Source organism: Hypanus sabinus, chromosome 4 (assembly GCF_030144855.1).
Source record: "Hypanus sabinus isolate sHypSab1 chromosome 4, sHypSab1.hap1, whole genome shotgun sequence".
NCBI classification, from domain to species: Eukaryota; Metazoa; Chordata; class Chondrichthyes; order Myliobatiformes; family Dasyatidae; genus Hypanus; species Hypanus sabinus.
The window spans coordinates 35,933,545-35,953,767 of NC_082709.1; the positions used below are offsets into that span (position 1 = coordinate 35,933,545).

The 20,223-nt window shown below is 43.0% G+C and overlaps 1 protein-coding gene across 3 annotated transcripts in view; it reads left to right on the forward strand.

The window, feature by feature from the left end:
• Positions 1 to 20,223, forward strand: part of fam171b (family with sequence similarity 171 member B) — a 56,160-nt gene that overhangs the window by 26,446 nt on the left and 9,491 nt on the right. For 2 of the 3 annotated variants that reach the window (XM_059966817.1, XM_059966816.1), the window contains exons 2-6: positions 1,079 to 1,312; positions 2,225 to 2,317; positions 10,576 to 10,734; positions 13,906 to 14,076; positions 15,383 to 15,499. In XM_059966817.1, the coding sequence (XP_059822800.1) occupies positions 1,079 to 1,312; positions 2,225 to 2,317; positions 10,576 to 10,734; positions 13,906 to 14,076; positions 15,383 to 15,499 (774 nt within the window). Of the gene's footprint in view, positions 1 to 148; positions 222 to 1,078; positions 1,313 to 2,224; positions 2,318 to 10,575; positions 10,735 to 13,905; positions 14,077 to 15,382; positions 15,500 to 20,223 lie in introns of all 3 variants that reach the window. The other variant, XM_059966818.1, reaches the window with a different exon arrangement.

A 20,223-nucleotide genomic window follows, 5' to 3' on the forward strand; every position in this document is an offset into this window, starting at 1 on the left:
TGACCTACCACATAAAAAGTCAAGCTGACTATCCCTAATCAGTGCCTGTCTAAGTGCTTATATATCCGGTCCCTTAGAACACATTCCAATAACTTTACCACTACTGATGTCAGACTCACTGGCTTATAATTTCTTGGTTTATTCTTAGATCCTTCCTTAAACAGCAGAACAACATTAGCTATGTCCGGTCCTCCAGTATCTCACCTGTCACTAATGATGATGTAAGTATCTCCTTGTCAGACCATTGGGCTTTATCCACCTAATTTGCCTCAAGATCGCAAACACTTCCTCCTCTAATCTGTATAGGGTTCATGACTTCACTGTTGCTTTGCCTCACTTCTAAAGACTCTGTGTCCATCTTCTGAGTAAATACAGAAGCAAAAAAATCCATTTATGATCTCTCCCTTTTCTTTTGGCTCCACCATAGACCATAGATTTAGGAGCAGAAGTGGGTCATTTGGCCCATCGAGTCTGCTCTGCCATTCAATCATGGGCTGATCCAATTCATCCAGTCATCCCCACTCCCCTACTTTTACCCCATACCCTTTGATGCCCTGGCTATCGATTACGAATGGATCACCATTCTGATCTTCCAGTGGACCAGTTTGTCCCTTGCATTCCCTTTGCTCTTAACATATCTGTAGAATCCCTTTAATATTCTCCTTCACCTTGTCTGCTAGGGCAACCTTGTGCCTTCTTTTAGCCCTCCTGATTTCTTTCTTTAAGTTGTTCTCTTGCCTTTTTTATACTCAATAAGTACCTTATTTGTTCCTACCTGTCTATACCTATTATATATCTCTTTTTTTCTTAACCAGGGCCTCTCTAAACATGTTATCTTTACCTTTATTTTGACAACAGAAGACTCCATTAAGTTGTTTGAAGTATATGGTTGGGCTGAAGAACTTCTATACACTGTAACTCTGACTCTTAAGTGGTAATTGAGCCAAACACGACAGTCAGCCATAAAATAGTTAACTATGACATGTCATACTTATCTACAGCTTCCTCAAAGTCAAACTTTTTTTGTTTAGTGTACTTTATTGAAGCTATTAAGCATCAGTCATTTTTGTTGTTTCAGGGTCTTTATTCACTTTGAAGGTGCAGGTAAACAATGTGGTCACTCGTCATTACCTGGACAAGGCCACTGTTGACGTCTTTGTTAACTTCACTAAGACTAACTCTGCCCTTACCGAGGAGGATGGAGGAGTGGTCTTCAAAGTACCTTACACACTGGGCCTCACTCTGACTGTCACGGCACGCAAAGGAGGTTACCTGCTGGCATCTTTACCCTGGAAAACCCAAAGAGTGCCAGGTAAACACTCGATTATAATTCTGTCTCCAGTGTTCTTTCCTCTTTTCTAGGTTCTGCTCCACCCAAAATCTTCTGAAATTGAATGGTGAGCAGACAACTGCAGCCCAGCATTCAACACATTCCTCAGTTGACTTCCCCTTCTGGTCCATCCGTGCAGTCTATAGTGCAATCAGAAAATGCCCCACCACCTGTAAAAGTTTTGGATGTCTGCAGAGGGACATGAACGATGCTATATAAATGACAAACTTCTTATTCAAGACAGCCCAGGTTTGGACCTACAATCAGGAAAAATAATTTGACTAGATCATACCCTGAAAGGAAAATTCTTATTATTTTGGGGTGGTTTTAGACTGAAATATTTAGGCTTACTTTCAATTGATTTCGTTTCAAAAGTGCAAGAAGGTAAATAATACTGTAAACTGTCAGGTGAGTCTTCTGGCTAATCCCAGTTTGCTAATGTTTGTTTCGTGTGTAGGTGTTAGAAATAAACTTGTGCTTTCAAGGTAGTTCATAAGTCAAAATAGTTTTGTATGCAGGAACAGGACATGAACTTGTACCTCAGAAGCCTCACTTAAATGTTCTCCTTGTACTGCAGTAGTCATGAGATTGTTCACACTGATTCTGAAGTAATTCAGCGGAGTAATATGTGTAATACTGTTTAATGCTTTAAATCACTTTTGGTCGCAGCCTCTTACTAGAACCCTCATCAATTGTTTAATGCTTGGGCTTTTGTTTGAAGGCTTCTCTTACTTGCTTCCACATTTGGGTTGTGGAGGAAAAACTCTGCGGGGGATCTTCAGTTAAATAGTGTTTAATAAGCAATTCAGATAGAAATTTGGAATGGGTCATTGAAACTCTGCATGTTTGTTTTTCCTTGGTTATTCTGCCATGCTTTTTGTTTCTACTTCCCAGTTTTTGCGGCTGTAACACTTTCAATGATTCCACAAAGCCGGGCAAATCTCTGGTTATTTGAAGATACTATCTTAATAACAGGAGGAAAAAATGGTAAGTAGAGTAAGTAATTGCTTCAGCTTTTGGCTATTCCTCAGTATATTTTTTGACGAACATGATAGTTGGGTTGGTACCACTAAGTCGTAGGTTTAGGCTTCAACAGCTAAATATGACGTAAATTATGAAGTGTCTTCATTTTCCTGCACTTCTCTGCATCTGGAAGGCAGCTTTTGCTGCCTTATGTGTTCCTGGGGCTAAGTGGTAAGGTGCTTCGCAGTGGCAGGTTCTCCAACAATGTAACTGAATCTAGAGGGTGGGCAGGACAAGTCTGGTCTGCAAAGTCCCACCCTCAGCCTTGCTGCCTGTTAAACCTTCCAAACACAAGATTGTGCAAATGCTAGAAATATTGAGCAGCATGCACAAAATATTGGTGGAACTCAGCAAGTCAGGCAGCATCTGGGAGGGGAATAACAGTCCTTGCATGGAAGTCCTTTACTTTTAACAAGTTAGAAACAATTAAGTGTTCTTGAATTTCAGCAAAATCCTTGCCATAATAATGAAAGCTATAATAAACCTCTGCTGAACATGTAGATCCGATTTGTGTTTGCTGGCATTAATCTTTCCCTTAAGAATTCTAAATTTCTTTTCAATGGGGCAGAAACTGAATTTAGTAATAGAAAATAATGGAAGGCCCAGGAATGAGTAGTGGTATCCCCTTGAGGTTTGCGTCTGCTTCTTGTATGTTTGTTCAATTTCTCGAAATGTGTTTGTATCTAACACTGGAGTGAAGTTTGGTTCAGATGATCAATAGAGTTTATTTAAACACTTGAGCAGCCAGTGCTGCAGTTCTAATCGGAACCACTTGGCTTCATTTAGTTAAAGTACTGGAAATGATGCAGCTCCCACTCTACTGGATCATCACTGAAGTGGCAGGGCCCAGGCTCAAGAATGAAAAATGAACTGATGTCTAGCTGATTTAACTGCCGAGGCAGATTTTAAATAATTAAGGCTTTGAGGCCTAGGGAGAAAGATGAACCGATGTTCAGCCCACTACTCAGCTTTACTCGCCTCAGCTTTGAACTGACTTTGCAGCATCAGCACTTGCCTTAACACTGAACTGACTCCGTGGCTGTGAACTCACTTTCAGGGAGTCTAATTCCTGTTCTGTGTATTATTTCTTTGCTTGTTTTAATTGTTTGTACAATTTGTTCTCTTCTCGCTCATTGAATGATTGATGCTCCTTCTCATGTGGAGTATTCTGTTGGTTGGTTCTATTGCGCTTCTTGGTTTTGTGGCTGCCTGCAAGAAGATGAATCTCAAGGTTGTATATGGTATACATACTTTACTTTGAACTTTGAATATCCCCTCATCAATTCTCACAGCAGGAGGCAGAGCCCCTTCTTCCCACTGATTCCTGGTTGCAGCAACTTGCTGTCCAATGAGCCCAATCCTGTGCCTACACAATCCTGTGCCTACATTGCAGACACTGTTAGATTGAAATTCATAAAACTCTTGTGGGGATGAGTGGTAGCTGGAATACTGGATATGCTTCCTTGTTCATATTCCATCTGGATTAGAATATACTCCCAACAGGCCATCACTTCTGTTATTCTGTTACTCGGCAACCAAATTGAGCTTGGTCATGGCATAGTACCCCAACAAGGAATCGTGGCACGTCAGAATTACATACAGAACCTCCCTCAATTTACATTATCATCATCATGAGTAAGAGAAAATCACCATCTTTGTTTTGTCATCCAAGTTGTGTATAATTTATGTTAATTTTAGTTACGTCATTTATGTTTGTCATGCTTGTAATGTATCGAGGTGCTACTATGAAAAGATAATTTTTTTCATAACATTCATATCCTGAGTTACAAAACTAAAGGTGTAAAACGTTGTCTTCAGCAGTTTCCTGTGTGGATGTGAAACTTGGACCCTATAAATAGTTGATGTTTTGGGCCGACACCCTTCAAGAGGACTGCAAAGGAAGGGGGTTGTGCCAGATTAGGAAGGTGTGGGGAGGGGAAGGAGTACAGGCTAGGTGATGGGTGGGACCAGGTGGGTCGGGGAGGGGGGGGAATGAGAAATTCCCAGGAAGGATATGTGCCTGTGATAGCGAGTCTGGGTGAGTACGTGGTTGAAAAGTCCGAGGGCTGCAAGGATCACAGAGGGGAGTAGTGAGAGAGGGTCTTACTGAATTCCTATTGAAGAGAAGACTTAAACTTCGTCAGGGTAGGTATACCTCAAGCGGACTTCGCGGTGGAGCAGCAAATCTTAAACACGAGATTCTGCAGATGCTGGAAACAGAGCACAACACATGAAAAATGCTGGAGGAATTCAGCAGGTCAGGCTGCATCTGTGGAAAGGAATAGACTGTCAATGTTTTGTGCTGAGGCCCTTCATTAGGACTGAAAAGGAAGAGGGAAGATGCCAGAATAATATGGAGGGAGGGGAAGGAAGGCTAGTTAGAAGGTGATGGGTGAAGCCAGGTGGGTGGGTAGGGGGGTGATAATTCCCAGGAAGGATATATGGCTGTAGTAGTGAGTCTGTGTTAACACACTGATCTATGGCATGAATAAACCTCTCTCCCCACCTTATTCGACATTCTTCCCTCTTCCTTTGCAGTCCTGATGAAGAGTTTCAGCCCAAAACATTAACTGTTTGTTCATTGCCATAGCTGCTGCCCAACCTACTGAGTTCCTCCAGCATTTTATCTGTGTTGCTATCTGCAGAATCTCATGTGTTTACCACATACAGAAGACACCCCAAAATGCTGGAGGACTTTCACATACAAAGTGCAAGACCGATTCTTGGCATTCATTGGCAGGACCGAGTCACAGACCTAGAGGTCCTCGACAGGGCTGAAACCATGTGCATTGAAGCCATGATTGCAAAAGCACAACTTTTGTGGAGAGGGCATGTCATACACACGAAGGATATCCCAATCTTCCATACAGCTACTTTATGGCAGGGTTTCACTGTGCAAGAGAAATTGGACAGGCCCCCATAAAAGTTTCAAAGATTGTGTGAAGACAAACATTGTACATGCTAAACTTGTTTCCAAACTGCTGCAGCAGCGTGCACAAAACCAGTGTGGTTGGCAAGTCTTGGTTACAATCACTGACAACATCTGAGAGGAGAGGCGCCAAGAAGAGCTACTCACTCTCCAACGAAGTAGGAAAGCTGTAGAAGTGGCTGCACTGCCAGATCCAGGACAGGTTCAATGTCCTTGTTGCTCCCAACTTGGACTTTCTAATGCGCAGTAAAAGAACTGCACGAGTCTAAATGTCTTCATCTGATGTGCTTGACAACCAGCCAGTCATCAGTCATGTATGACAATGAACTTAAACTCAGGAGCTCTCTGCAAAAGAGACCTTTTCAACAAGCATCTGCTGCAGATGTGCCAGGCTCCCTTGGGTCCCATCATCTCAATTAGACGGCTGTGCTTAGGCCATCCACAGGAGGGCAGTGTACACTATCAGAGGATAATAATCTTTTATCACACTCACAATGCTGGAGGAACTCAGCAGGCCAAGCAGCACCTATGGAAAAGAGAACAATTGCTGTTTCGGGCCAAGACTCTTTGGCAGGACTGAAGAAAAAAAGATGAGTAGATTTAAAAGGTGGGGTTAGGAGAGAGAGGAACAAGGTGATGGGTGAAACTGGGAGGGGGAGGGATAAAGTGAATAGCTGGGTACAAGATGGTAGTGAAGACACGTTCCCAGGAAGGATGCATGGCTGTAGTAGTGGGTCTGGGTAATCACATGGTCAAAGAGTCGGAGGGCAGCAGGGATCACGAGGAGCGGTGAGAGAGGGTTTCACCGAACTCCCATGGAAGGGAAGTTTTAAACCTCTTCAGGGTAGGTAGGCAGGCATACCTGGAAGAGACTTAGCAGTGTGGTAATCAAATCACAAACAAGAGAGAATCTGCAGATGCTAGAAATCCAAGTAACACACACAAAATGCTGGAGGAACTTGGCAGACCAGGCAAAATCTATGGGGGAAAAGAAGTACAATTGATGTTTCAGCCAAGATCCCTTTCTCACTGCTCCCCCTCTGTGATCCTTGCTGCTTTCCAACTCTTTGCTTACCCAGAACTGCTACTATAGCCAGTATTCTTACTGGGGAACATGCCTTCAGCACCAGCTTGTACCCCACTATTTACTTCATCCCTCTCCCTCCCAACTTCACCTATCACCTTGTGTTTCCCTCTCCTCTCCCCCCAGCTTTTTAAATCTACTTTCATTTTTTTCTCTTCCTAGCACTTCTGAATAGTCTCGGCATGAGACTGTACTTTTTTTCCTAAGATGCTGCCTGGCCTGCTGAGCTCCTCAGCATTTTCTGTGTTTTGCTTGGATTTCCAGCATCTGCAGATTCTCTCTTGTTTTTGATACAACCCTTTACACTGTTTAATGGTGCTCGGGCATGTAGAGAATGGAGAATGTGCTTTTCCTCATAATTTACAGATATCTCGGTCATATTGCAAAGGAGATGTGCCACGCTCCTCAGCAGTGCAAATATGCATGAGATCATCGAAGGAGACTGGGGGAGGAGTGGGAAATGTATTAACAGTGAGGTCATCAAGTGAAACACATCCATGTCTCATTAACATTTTCAGTGCGTGTGAATTCGAGGTGTAATTGGAATCTGAAATAGCTGTAAACAGCAGTGCCTGCGTCTTAACAGATGGTGTTGTTACTGGTCTAATATTTTCGCTGTGTCACAAAGCAATCAAATGATGTGGCGAGTAGATACCACCAAATGCTGTTCACTTAGTAAATGAGCCATCTCCAAAGGGATCCTGCCCCAACAACCTCCCCTCCTCCCCCCCCCCCCCCCAACTCCGCTTTCCACAGGGATCACTCGCACTGTGATTCCCTTGTCCGATCATCCCTCCCCAGTAATCTCCCTTCTGGCACTTATCCCTGCAAGCAGCCAAAGTGCTGCACCTGCCCATTCGCCTTTTCCCATGCCGCCATTCAGGATCCCAAACAGACCTTCTGTGTGAGGCAACACTTCACCTTCAACACACACAAAATGCTGGAGGAACTCAGCATGCCAGGCAGCATTTATAGAAAAGAGTAGTCGATGTTTCAGGCTGCGACCCTTCAGCAGGGCCTGCAAACCTGCCCAGGTTGTCTATTGTGCCCAGTGGTCTCAATGCTGCCTCCTTTGCATTGATGAGGCCAGTCGTGAATTGGTGGACTGCTTCATTGAGCACCTCCCTTCCATCTGCCAATATCAGAATTTAACAGTGGCCAAACATTTTAATCTGATTCCCATTCCCGTTTCAACATGTTGGTCCATGGCCTCCTCCGGGTGGAGGAGCAACACCTTGTTTTCCATCTGAGTAGCTCCAACCTGATGTCATGAATATTCATATCTACTTCTGGTTTTAAAATAAATTGCTCCACCCTCCCCTCTTCTATTCCCCACTCTGGCATCATACCTCTTCATTCTTGCCTATCACTACCCCCTGTGCCCCTCCTCTTTCCATTTCTCCTATGATTCCTTCTCCTATCAGAATCCTTCCTCTCCAGCCCTTTACCTTTCCCACCAACTTGGCTTCATGTATCACCTTCTAACTAGTCCTCCTTCCTCTCCCACCCACCTTTCTATTCTGGCATCTTCCTCCTTCCTTTCCAGTCCTGAAGAAGGGTCTTGGCCTTAAACATCAACTCTTTATTCATTCTCATAGATGCGGCCTGACCTGCTGAGTTCCTACAGCATTTGTTTTGTATGTGTGTTATCTGGGTTTCCAGAATCTGCAGAATTTATCGTGTTTAAAATTAATATAAAGCTGTCTCACAACCCTTATCTTTGTGAATAATGGTGATGTGGCCCCACACTTGTTGCTTTATCAGTGAACAAAACGTTGTCTACTTCTCTTTATTTGAAGTTCAAAGAAGTAAATCCACTCTATTAGCCAGATTTCCTTCATCCTATCTACAGACCCTCTCCTCAGCCATGTCAGTTCCTTGAGGGAAACCCAAAAGGCAACAATGGAGGGAAGGCAGCGGAGTGGGGGGAGAATCGTGAAGAATTTCTCTCCCAGTGTAATCAATACTAATCACCATTCCAAGAGATTGCATTGATCTAAGTAAATGATACTGTTCACAGGCATAGAAAGATAGAAACCTAATGTGGGCAAATGGGATTGATCTAGACAGGCAAAATACAGTGATGCTTTGCTAGGTACACCTGTACGCCTGCTCATGGAATGATTACTCATGCTAGACGCAGTGGTTTAAGTATCTCAGAAACTGCTGCTCTCCTGGGATTTTCACACACAACAATCTCTAGAGTTTACAGAGAACGGAGTGGGAAAACGATAAGAAAATTCCAATGAGTGGCAGCTCTGTTGGTGAAAATGAAATTAATTTCATGTTCAATAAGAGAGGTCAGAGGAGAATCAGCTGGTTCAAGCTGATTGGAAGGCAACGGTAACTCCAATAACTTGTAACAGTGATGTGCGGAAGAGCATCTGTGAATGCACAAAATGTCAGACCTTTAAACGGATGGGCTGCAGCATCAGAAGACCATTGAAATACACTCAGTGGCCTCTTTATAAGGTTCAGGAGTTACTTAGTGGAGTGGTGACTGAGTATAGTCAGAATGGACAGGGTGGGCTGAAGGTCTTTGTGACTCTGTTTCCTGTGAACCTGTTGTGGGATCTGAGTGTCATTTCCTCCTTTCTAATATTCTGGGGTCCCAACAATATAAGCCACCTTGTGTGGCTTTCCTGATACTATAGGAAAGATATTAGCATGGATAGGAGATTGGCTGACTGGCAGGAGGCAAAGATTCAGAATAAAGCGATCCCTTTTTGTTTGGCTGTCAGTGACCAGTGGTGTTCATCAGGGTCCATATTGGAACTGTTTCTTTTCATGTTGTATATCAGTGATTTGGATGATGGAATTGATGGTTTTGTGGCCAAGTTTCTGGACGTCACTGTGATAGGTGGAGGGGCAGGTCGTGCTGAGGAAGCAGGAAGTCTGTAGAAGGACTTGGACAGATTGTGAGAATGGAACATTTGATGGCTCTGGGCCTGTACTCACTGGAGTTTTGAAGAATGGTGGAGCAGACATGATGGGCTGGATGGCCTAATTCTGCTCATATGCCTTATGGTCTTTTACAACTTATACAGAAGTTCAGTGGTTCAAGTTTGATGAATCTGTTGCTGTTCATCTGTCAGTAAAACACAGCATGATCTAGCCCAGGTCTTAAATTGTAGGCTGTATTATAGAAGAGGCTTCTGCATCTACAAGAAGTGAACATTCGCTACATACACAATCTTGCTGTTTGCAGGAAAGAGGCCTGTTAATTTGTTTCTTGCCTTGTAACATTACATGTTATTTTCTATGTAAACAAAGTCAAAGTTCAAAACTACATTTATTATCAAAGTATATATACTGTATACAACCTTGAGATTTGTCTCCTTAAATGTAGCCACTAAGCAGAGGAGCCCAATAGAACCCATTTTTAAAAAAACCGTCAAACACTCAAACACCCAATGTGCAGAAAAAAATGGTGCAAAGAATAAAAGTAATTAAATAACATTCAGAGTTGAAGCCCATCACAGCTGATCCAGGAGCCCATTAACTGCAGGCCACAAAGATGAGTAAATCTCGTGAGGAGCAAGCTGAACAAGCTGAGCAAGCCCATCCCTCACCTTTGGCTCTGATATCCTGACGTTTTCAACCTAGTGAGGCTCTTAAATTGGTCAAACATCGGCTTGTTCCTCGCTCTTGGACTGGGGCACTGCTGTTTAGATTTAGTCTTGGGCCTGGGGTCCTGCTGCTTGGATTTAGGCCTTACCTGAGCTTCCCAAACTGGTCCAGTGCTTAAATTGGTCAAACCATGGCTTGTTCCTCTCGGGCCCGGGCACCACTGCCTCGACTCTGCTCTTTCAAATCACCACCGAGCTGCTCCAGAAGTGGCTAAACATTGCCTCGTTTCTCGCTCTTGAGCCCGGGCCTTGCCACCTCAATACAGTCTGTACACGCCACACTGCAACCGTCTTGCACCTTCGAGACTTCAGTTCACCCCGCTGAAATGCCAGGTCATACAGGCAGCTCAAAAGCTCAGCTCCAAAAAGGAAGTTACAGGCTATTGATTGCAGTGATCGTTTTTGAGAAAAAAAATGTGATTTATAAAGTAGTTGCTAGTTTTGTTTGCTACCAGCAGTGGCATCTTAAAGAGTGGTACTAGTTAGCCAATTCTATGCTACAGAGAACTGTTGTGCTGTTATTAATTGGATCCTTAAGTTTTCTTTCCTTTCTAATCAAAGATGTTGTGGTTTATTTTAGATGATGGAACATATCCTAGTGTCCAGTTCCCAAAGGGATTACTGAAACTACCGAAGAACACATTCATTTCTAATCTAACAGCCTATCTCACAGCTCCGCAGCTTCCCTGGCGAGCAGACAGCTTTATCCATACGATGGGGACCTTAATGAACAAATCAAGTAAAGCCTTAATCATTTCTTCTGATCACGGCTTTCTCATCTTGTAATTCTAGATTTAATTGTGATGTTAATAGCTTGGATATCTTGTTATATCTGGAAGCCCTCAGGATTGGAGTACGACAAGTCCTCTTCATGGTCTGCTTTTCTATCTTTACAGATTGAGAGAAAATGTGCTGCTATTCTTTCCTTGCAATGAACAGAGGTTACTGGTATGTGATAGTGGATGCAGGATTGTCACATATTCGGAGCAGGAAGTGTAAAGAAGCTTCCTAAAGCTAAAACATTTTATAGGGTCATTTCTGTAGTCCTTCTTCTTTAAGAGAAATGTAAATATAGAATGACACAGTCAAGGAAAGGGGCTAACAATGTGCAAAACTGCTCAATTTTTACCATATTTTTCCTACCACTGAGCTGCTTTTCATGATAACTTTGCACTATTTAAAATGGCTGGAATGTGGAGTTCACATGATAAGCTTATCACTGCAAATAGTCACTGTGAGTGAATTGGACTTTCTTTGTGTTTCAGTTTTCCACTCAAATTTGTCAACCTAAGGATTTCATCCTTCTTTCATAATTCATATATTGTGTTGAGTTTTTACAATTGATTTTTTTTTTGTTTGCCTTTCCACTTATTCCTTTGAAGAAGTGATTAAGTTGCTTTTCCTGATGGATGCTTCTCTCCCTTTCTCTGGAACCAGATCATATAAAACTCCACAGTATTTTCAAAAATAAATGGCCAAATAATTAGTTTTATTGATATTGGCTGAGGGATATGTCTTGGCCAGACATCAGAATAAATAAACCTGTTCATTAGTTAGCTCTATAGATTTTCTTTAGCTTCCACCAGAGTGGGTAGATGAGATTTTAGCCTGATGTCCTGTATGGAAGCCAGCATGCCTGCAGTGTAATGTTCTGCTGGTACTGCACAAAGCCCTTGACTAATTTATGATTCAAGTGTCATTAGTGGGAATTCAGCTACTAGCTTTTGATTTGGAGATGAGATCCAGCTTTAACATTTTAATCTTTGCATTAACTTAATGGCCTTTCATTAATCATTACATTAGAAAGTAATTGAGACCAGGATTGATCAGTTTCAAAGGGTTTGTCAAGAGATTCTGGATTTCCACAATCATTCCAACAAATCTGCAGCTTTTTTTCAGATACTTGAAACAAATATAATTGCATAATTAAATAACCTGGTGAGAAAACAAAACAATGTTAAGGTAATTTTATCAGGACAACCATTTATCAATTAAATGGCAAACAAATGGGTTGTTGCTATGATTCCGTAGTCATTGTGGATATCCTTTGTAGAATGATGAATACAGATGCTCTGAAGAGGCTCCAATAAAAAGACTTACTGGACTGACACCAGATTTGAGAAATTAGGCCTGTGCAAAAAAGATTAAAGTAGGTGGTCCTGGGCTCTAGAGGAGAAGAATGAGCATGACCTTATAGAAGGCTTTGAGAGAGTTATTGTGGAAAAGGCATTTTCACTTGTTGTCAAGGGCAGAACTCAAGTAGTTCAAAAATAGAAATAGAAAGCAGTGAAGTAGTGTTCATGGGTTCAATGTCCATTCAGAAATCTGGTGGCAGGTGGAAAGATGCTGTTCCTAAATCTTTGAGTGCGTGCTTTTATGCTTCTGTACCTTCTCCCTGATGGTAACAATGAGAACAAGGCATGACCTGAGTAATGGGGGTCCTTAATGATGGACAACACCTTTTTTGAGGCATCACTCCTTGAAGATGTCTTGATATGCAGGCTGATGCTCGTGACTGAGCTGACTATGGTTACAACCCGGCAGCTAACTTCAATCCTGTGCAGTAGGCCCCCACCCTCCATTCCAGACAATGATGCAGCCAGTTAGAATGCTCAGCACAGTACATCTGTAGAAATTTTCCAGTGTTTTTGGAGACATACCAAATCTTCTCAAACTCCTAATGAAATATAGCCACTGTCGTGCCTTCTTTGTTGGGTCTAGGTTAGATACTCCAAGAGATTGATAACCAGGAACTTGGATTTGCTCACCCTTTCCACTTCTGATGTATCTATGAGGACCAGTGTGTGTTCCCTCATCCTACCCTTTCTAAAGTCCACAATCAGTTCTTTGGTCTTACTGATAGATAGATAGATACTTTATTCATCCCCAAGGGGAAATTCAACATTTTTCCAGTGTCCCATACACTTATTGTAGCAAAACTAATTACATACAGTATTTAACTCAGTATAAATATGATATGCATCTAAAATCACCCTCCCAAAAAGCACTAATAAGTAGCTTTTAAAAAGTTCTTAAATAGTTTACTAAAGTGCATTGAGTGGTAACTTAAGCTCAGTCCTAACCCCGGCACTTTAACATGTCTTGCCCCTGGTGTTTGAATTGTAGAGCCGAATGGCGTTGGGGAGTACTGATACTGAGTGCAAGGTTGTGGCTACGACACCTCTCAAATAACTGGTCACTGATAAGTCTAGCAGGCAATTCAGGTGAAAATTCCTTATTTGAAGTGTAGAAGTAGGGGGAGCAAATAGAATATCTAAAGGAGAATCAGGTAAGGACCTGAATGGAAAATGATTAATGGCACATGTTGATGAGCTTAGTTAAAAATGGTAGATTGAGGCATAGACAAAATGGCTTTACCTATGCTGTAATTTATTTGCTTCGGAGACTTAGCAGAGGTAGTTCATTCATTAAAACTGAAATACTTTGGACTCAGACACAATGTAAAATTCAGTTTTCCCACAAGAATCTGCAGAAAGCAAATTAACAAATTCACGGCATCATGAAATTCTCCTTCTGTATGTAGTTACTTATAAATTAATCATTTATGTAAAAATGCGTCTGATAGGTTTGACTATTTTTATATTATTTCAGACAATTTCCTGTCCCTCCCAATTCCCCCATCTCTCACAAGCTCCTCCACCAATTTCTTGTGTTACCTGATACACTGCTTTGTGGTTCAGTATGGATGTTTATATAGCAAGAGACAAGTTCTGCATTATCTATGTGGCACCTCCACTTCTTGGGGGTTTTGAGAATAAATATATTGATATCTGTCCTTAAATAATGAACTCATGCGTTGCAGATTGTGTAAGTGTCATTTCATGGTGTTGTGGATGTATTTCAATTTTTATTTGTAATGATGTATTTAACAAAAAAACTGTCTTTACAGGGCTGAAGAGCATCAAACTGACTCCACTGGCTGCCATTAATGTTGAATTATTTGCTGCTGGAAAGCATGTAAAGGTGGCAGGATCCATCCACATTACGTTACCCCTTGGACCAACTGATCTAGTGACACATGCAGAAACTCTTCGAGCCTGGACGTTTGACCTGAAAATTGGTACACGAACAAATTTCATTTGTTATCCTGATTATCTTGGTTCAATACAGGGGCAAATACCTTATTTGTACAGCAACACTTGTCCAACTGTTAGAGAATTGACTTGTTAAAATGCGAGGATTTCATACAAAAGGAAGGAGAGAAACTGGTGGTGCTGTATTTCTATAATCCCCATGATTTGGAAGGATACCATTCATTTTAGTTTGGTAAATCTAACTGAGAAAATCCATTATTTCATTGAAAATCATGAGGCTATTGCCCACTGGTCTACCCTCCATTCTACGGCAACTCTAAAATTAAATTGGTCTTAAATGCCCGAGGGCTTGGATTTGGCCCTTGTGTGTAATCATCATTTTCATTGTACGAAACTAAGAACAAGTTTGAAATTTCCTTACTTGGAGTAACTCATAGTTTCTGTCCGATTCAGTATTTCCTTTGCTATCTTTGCAATCATTTTCTGTGAAATTTATGTGCAATAAACGATAATTACTGCTTAATAATCACTGTGCCACAGAAGTAGTAATTTCATGTATACTGATTTTAGTCACTTTGGAAGCTTCTACATTGTTGGGTGTAAATTCATGTCTTTATGTCTGTAAAATGCTGGAAGTTGCTCATTCTGGTATTCAGTCCACGAGGATTCTTAAATATGATTACTCAGCAAATTTGATAACACGATGCCTGTGCAACATTAGCCATCTCTGGAACTGATTCCTGATGGGCGACCAATATCAGAAAGAGGAAGTCCATGTAACTGGAGAATGCTGTATCTTTCTGGCCCATGCTCATGTTTAATATGCTGCAAAATCCAGGCAAAGATATTTTCTTCCCCCATGCTCGTGATTACTGTGTTACATTTAGCCTGTGGGCTGACTCCTAGCAGAGCAGGTTATCAGACCACTTCTGTCTCAATCCCTACAACCCATTCTTTCCAGAATATCCATCTATTAACCCTCTTTTGCCGCTCATGTATGTTAGAAGTAATGTATATAGGATCTAATTAACCTACCATAATGTCTGTGCGATATAGGAGTAAATCAGGGCACCTGAGGAAACCCACGCAGTTACAATCTCCGAATAGACAGCACTCGAGGCTAGATTCAAATCACGGTCCTTGGAGATTTGAGGCAACATCGTAACTGCATGACCACCTATTTTACCAAAGAGGAACATTTCAATAAATGTTTTTTTTTAAATGAATTTTAAGCTTTTTTTCTCTCTCTGATATTGGTTAACTTTATTGCAGCACTATTAATTAAATTTTTCTTTGATAAATGCCTACCTTCTAAATATTCGTTCATCAAAGGTGCCTGGGTAAACCGAGGACGCGGAACTGTTAGGAAAGAAGGTGACCAGCTTGTCTGGACCTACGTAGCCCCTCATTTGGGTCACTGGATAGCTGCCCCTTTACCACTAACCACAGGTGAATGAGCACGTTTTGCATTTATTCTTTCCATCTTCCTGCTGAATTCTACCTGTTAGTTTTAGCTTCGGCATTTTCCCGAGAGTGTAAAAGTTGTAGTGATTGGACTAGAATATTGTTTGGATAATTCACTTGATTCTGCACTTTGATACGGGGGATCTTATTTCTATGTGAATTGTTTTATTTGTGGGCCATTCATTGTCTTATTATCATGATAATTATCTTATTATCTATGGGTGCTGGACGCATGCAGACCGGCAAAAGCACTATGTCATTTTTCTTGACTGGCAATTGAATTAGATTTATTAAAGCATGAGAGACACTTGAGATCAGTGGTAATTACAGGTTAATTATTCATAATTATAGAATAAAATGTCCAGATTCCATTTGATAATATTCCTGCAAGAGCATGTTGATGCATTTGAAATGATTACATTTTGCTCAGCTGTTTTCGGTATGTTTAAAGAAGCTCAGCTGATTTTATTTTCCTTTCGAAGGAGACATTAACTTTGTCTGACAGTATCAACAGCCTTTTACTCCTTATTCAGTCTAAACTGCCATCACACAGCTTATTGAGTTAGTTCTTGTTTATAATTTTATACTGATCACCGAGGTGTTCAAATTGAGTTTTATATTATCATGACTGAAAAATTAGTCAGTTGAGATGCAGAGTTTGTGACAACTTGGATACACAGGGGCATTCAGCATAGAAACAGACCTTTCAATTCTACCAAGTCCATGCCAACTATAATTTATTCACTTGTACTAATCCCATGTTTTTATTAATTTTCCCAATGTTTTTATCATAACCACCCCCACCCTGCCTGATTCTTCCACATACGTACACAAGAGGCAACTTGCAGTGTCACTTAACCTGCCAGCCCACCATCCTCAGGATATGGGGGGAAACCAGGGCACCCAAAGGAAACCCATGCAGTCACGGGGAATGTGCGGATTCCATACAAACAGCATTAAAGGTCAGGCTTGAACTAGGGTCGCTGGAGCTGAGACAGCAGCTGTGCTTCTTTTGAAAATGGAGTTTATTTTTAATTTACCCCCTTTATTGATTTTGTATTTCACCTGAACCAGTCAGCTCTTGTAGCCATGATCTCCCTCTAGCTATGCTGGTAGAAAACAAATTTCTATGTAATCAGCAGTAGTGAATGGACAGGGCAGTCTCACTTACCATTCTTTTTGTCTTGCCTTCCTGTAGATGTACAGACGGGACAACAGAGATAACCTCCCAACATTGTTGTTTCATTACAAACACTGATTTTAAATAAGACCATAAGATATAGGAGCAGAATTATGCCATTTGGCCCATCGATCTGCTCCGCCATTTCAACATGACTGATCCAATTTGCTTCTTAGCTCCAATCTCCTGACTGCAACCCCCCCCCCCCCCCCGCACCTTCTTGCCCAGACCAATCAAGAATTTATAAACCTCTTCCTTAAATATTCATAAAGACTTTGGCCTCCACAGCTGCCTGTGGCAACGAATTGGACAGATTCACCACTCGCTGGCTAAAGGATTTCCTCCTCATCTCTATTCTAAAATGTCACCCCTCTATTCTGAGGCTGTGTCTTCTAGTGTTGGACATTCCCACCGTAGGAAACATCCTCTCCACATCCATTATCAGGGCCTTTCACCATTCAATAGGTTTCAATTAGGTCACCCCTTGTTCTTCTGAATTCTAGTGAATACAGGCCCAGAGGTCTTTATTTGAGAAGCCATTTAATCTTGGAATTATTTTCATGAACATTTTTTGAACCTTCTCCAGTTTCAGCACATTCATTCTAGGATAAGTGGCCTAAAACTGCTCATGTACTAAGTGATCCTCACCAGTGCTTTTTAAAGTCTCAACTTTACATCCATGCATTTACATTCTTGTCCTCTTGAAATGAATGCTAACATCACATTGGACTTCCTCACCACAGACTCAACCTGCAAATTAAACTTTGCACTGTGGCGACCCACTTTTTGCGCAGGCGAACCGGCTCACAAATAGCTAGCGCGCGGGGAGAGACTTTGGTAATGCACCTCTGATGTCATTTCCGCCCAGAGGGGGCGGGCGGTAGGGATTAAATGCCAGCGCCGCGAAGTTTGAATAAACTAGTCTCGAAACGACTTACCAACTGTGTGTCGTTGTCTCTAGCTCTGTATGTAGTACGTCGCTACATTGGTGACCCCGACGGTCCAAACGGGATTTGGACCAAAGATGACCGACACTTCAAATGTTCACGCAGTTTCGCTAAAACTGCCAACTTTCTGGACGCTGCGATCACGCGTGTGGTTTAGCCAAGCAGAAGCCCAGTTCCAGATTCAGCAGATATCCTCTGATTCCACGCGTTACTACCACGTGGTGAGCGCCCTTGACCAGGAGACGGCCGCCCAGGTTGCGGATTTCACACAGTCGCCCCCGGAAGAAGGCAAATATGAAGCATTCAAAGCACTGCTCATTGGGACCTTTGGCCTCTCACGGCATGAGCGGGGAGCCCGCCTGCTGCACCTGGACGGTTTGGGAGACAGATTGCCATCAGCATTGATGAACGAGATGCTGGCCCTGGCTGACAAACACAAGCCCTGCCTCATGTTCGAGCAAGCGTTCCTGGAGCAACTGCCCGAGGACATACATCTGCTGCTGGCCAGCGCAGATTTCAGCGACCCCCAGAAGGTGGCGGCCCGGGCAGACGTGCTGTGGAAAGCCAAGAGGGAGAGTGTGGCGTCCATCAGTCAGATTACCAGGCCACGCGCCAAACAGCAGACCAGACCAGGCCGGGCAGGGGGGCACACACAACACAGAGACAGGAGTGAGGAAGCCAATGAAGAGTGGTGTTTCTACCACCAGCGGTGGGGCATAGAAGCCCGCTGTTGTCGCCCGCTCTGCAAGGGCCAGGGCCAGCTGCCACTAATGACTATTTCGGCTGGCCACCAGGACAGCCTCTTGTACGTCTGGGACAGACAGTTGGGACGCCGATTCTTGGTCGACACTGGAGCTGAAATCAGCCTCTTGCCCCCGACAGGGTACGGCACCCGCAACAGGAAGCCAGGACCCACCCTGAGGGCCGCAAACGGCGGCACAGTACGGAACTACGGCACCCGCACAGTACAGCTGCAGTTCGGCGCCAGTCGGTTCACGTGGGACTTCACACTGGCCACTGTGGTCCAACCACTCCTGGGGGCGGACTTCCTGCGAGTTCACAGGCTGCTGGTCGACTTGCAAGGGTACGTGCCGAGACTTTCCAGACATGAACTCCATCACGCTGTCGGACAACGAATTCACCAGAATCCTGGCAGACTTTCCATCGATTCTGGCACCGCAGTTCACGGCAGCCATGCCCATACACGGTCATCACAATGTTAATCATAATGTTCTGACAATTTTGTGCAGACTCTTTTTTGAGATACAGTCTGGAACAGGCCCTACCAGCCCATGAGCAACCCACCAATTTAGCCCTAGCCTAGTCACAGGACAATTTAAATGACAAATTGACCTACTAACTGGTATGCCTTTGGAGGAAACGCATGCGGTGACAGGGAGAACATACAAAGGAAGCTGGAATTGAACTCAGAACATTGTAATAGAGTCCCGCTAACCATTCTGCTACTGTGGCATGTCCTCTGTTCTCTGCGTTTTGCAATGTTTATATTCCTTTCTGTTTTCACTCTCTAAATGCCCTCATTTCGCAACTTTCATGGTCCCCTGCTCAGCTTCTCTTTCTCTTCCGAACATTCTGCCCTTATTAATCCATTGGCCAGATAACATCACTTGTAGCTCATCCACATGGCAACCCTAGCACGAATCACAGATATTCTTCATTGTATTTATTCTTCCAACACTCACTCTACCACTTAAAAAACAACTTATTACTTTTCTGTCCCAGTGCTGATAAAGTGTCTTAGACATGAAACTTCAACATTGTTAGATGGAAAGCAGAAATTGGATGTGTGGGGTACAGTTGTGGAAAGTGGGGAGTTTAGAGGTTGCATGAGCAGGAACCCATCCAACAGTTATTTACAAAACGCTCCTGATACCAAAACGTGAGTGTACAAATTAATTCAGTGCAAAGCATGGGTGGTAAACTGATCTTGTCCCAGTGATCCTTTGTAACTGCGAACCCTTAAGAGGTGTGCCTCAGTGCTCAACGATGTTTGGCCATTAGCTCACTTCGTGCATTATGTTCTGCGCTGTCATCAACCCAAGATTGTTGTTCCTATTTGTGCTTTGTGGTGCACTGGGCAGCATTTTTGCCATTTCCATAGCATTTCATTGTTTTTTTTACAGCCTGAGTTTCTTTTACACTGATGGAAAGTGTGCAAGGAGCCGGCCGATTCCAACTGGAGACCGTTTGCCTTGAAGTCTGGTGCTAATGCCACTGCACCACCTGTGGTACTGGGGTTCATTTCCACCCTCTTTACTATGGACTTAGATGACAGAAGGTTCAGCACCACATCCCGACTAAGGGACCACCCCTCCACGCCCGCGCACGAAGGCTCCCCCCGGAAAAGCTCCACCTGGCGAAGGAGGAGTTCGAGGATGGAGGAATTGGGGATCATATGGAGGTCTGACAGAGGTCCGACATGTGCAGTCCTCCCCCCTGCACATGGTGCCCAAAGCAGCTGGGGGTTGGAGACCATGCAGCGACTACCACAGACTCAACGAGGCTACCACTCCAGACAGCTACCCCATGCTGCACATACAGGACTTTGCAGCAAACCTGCA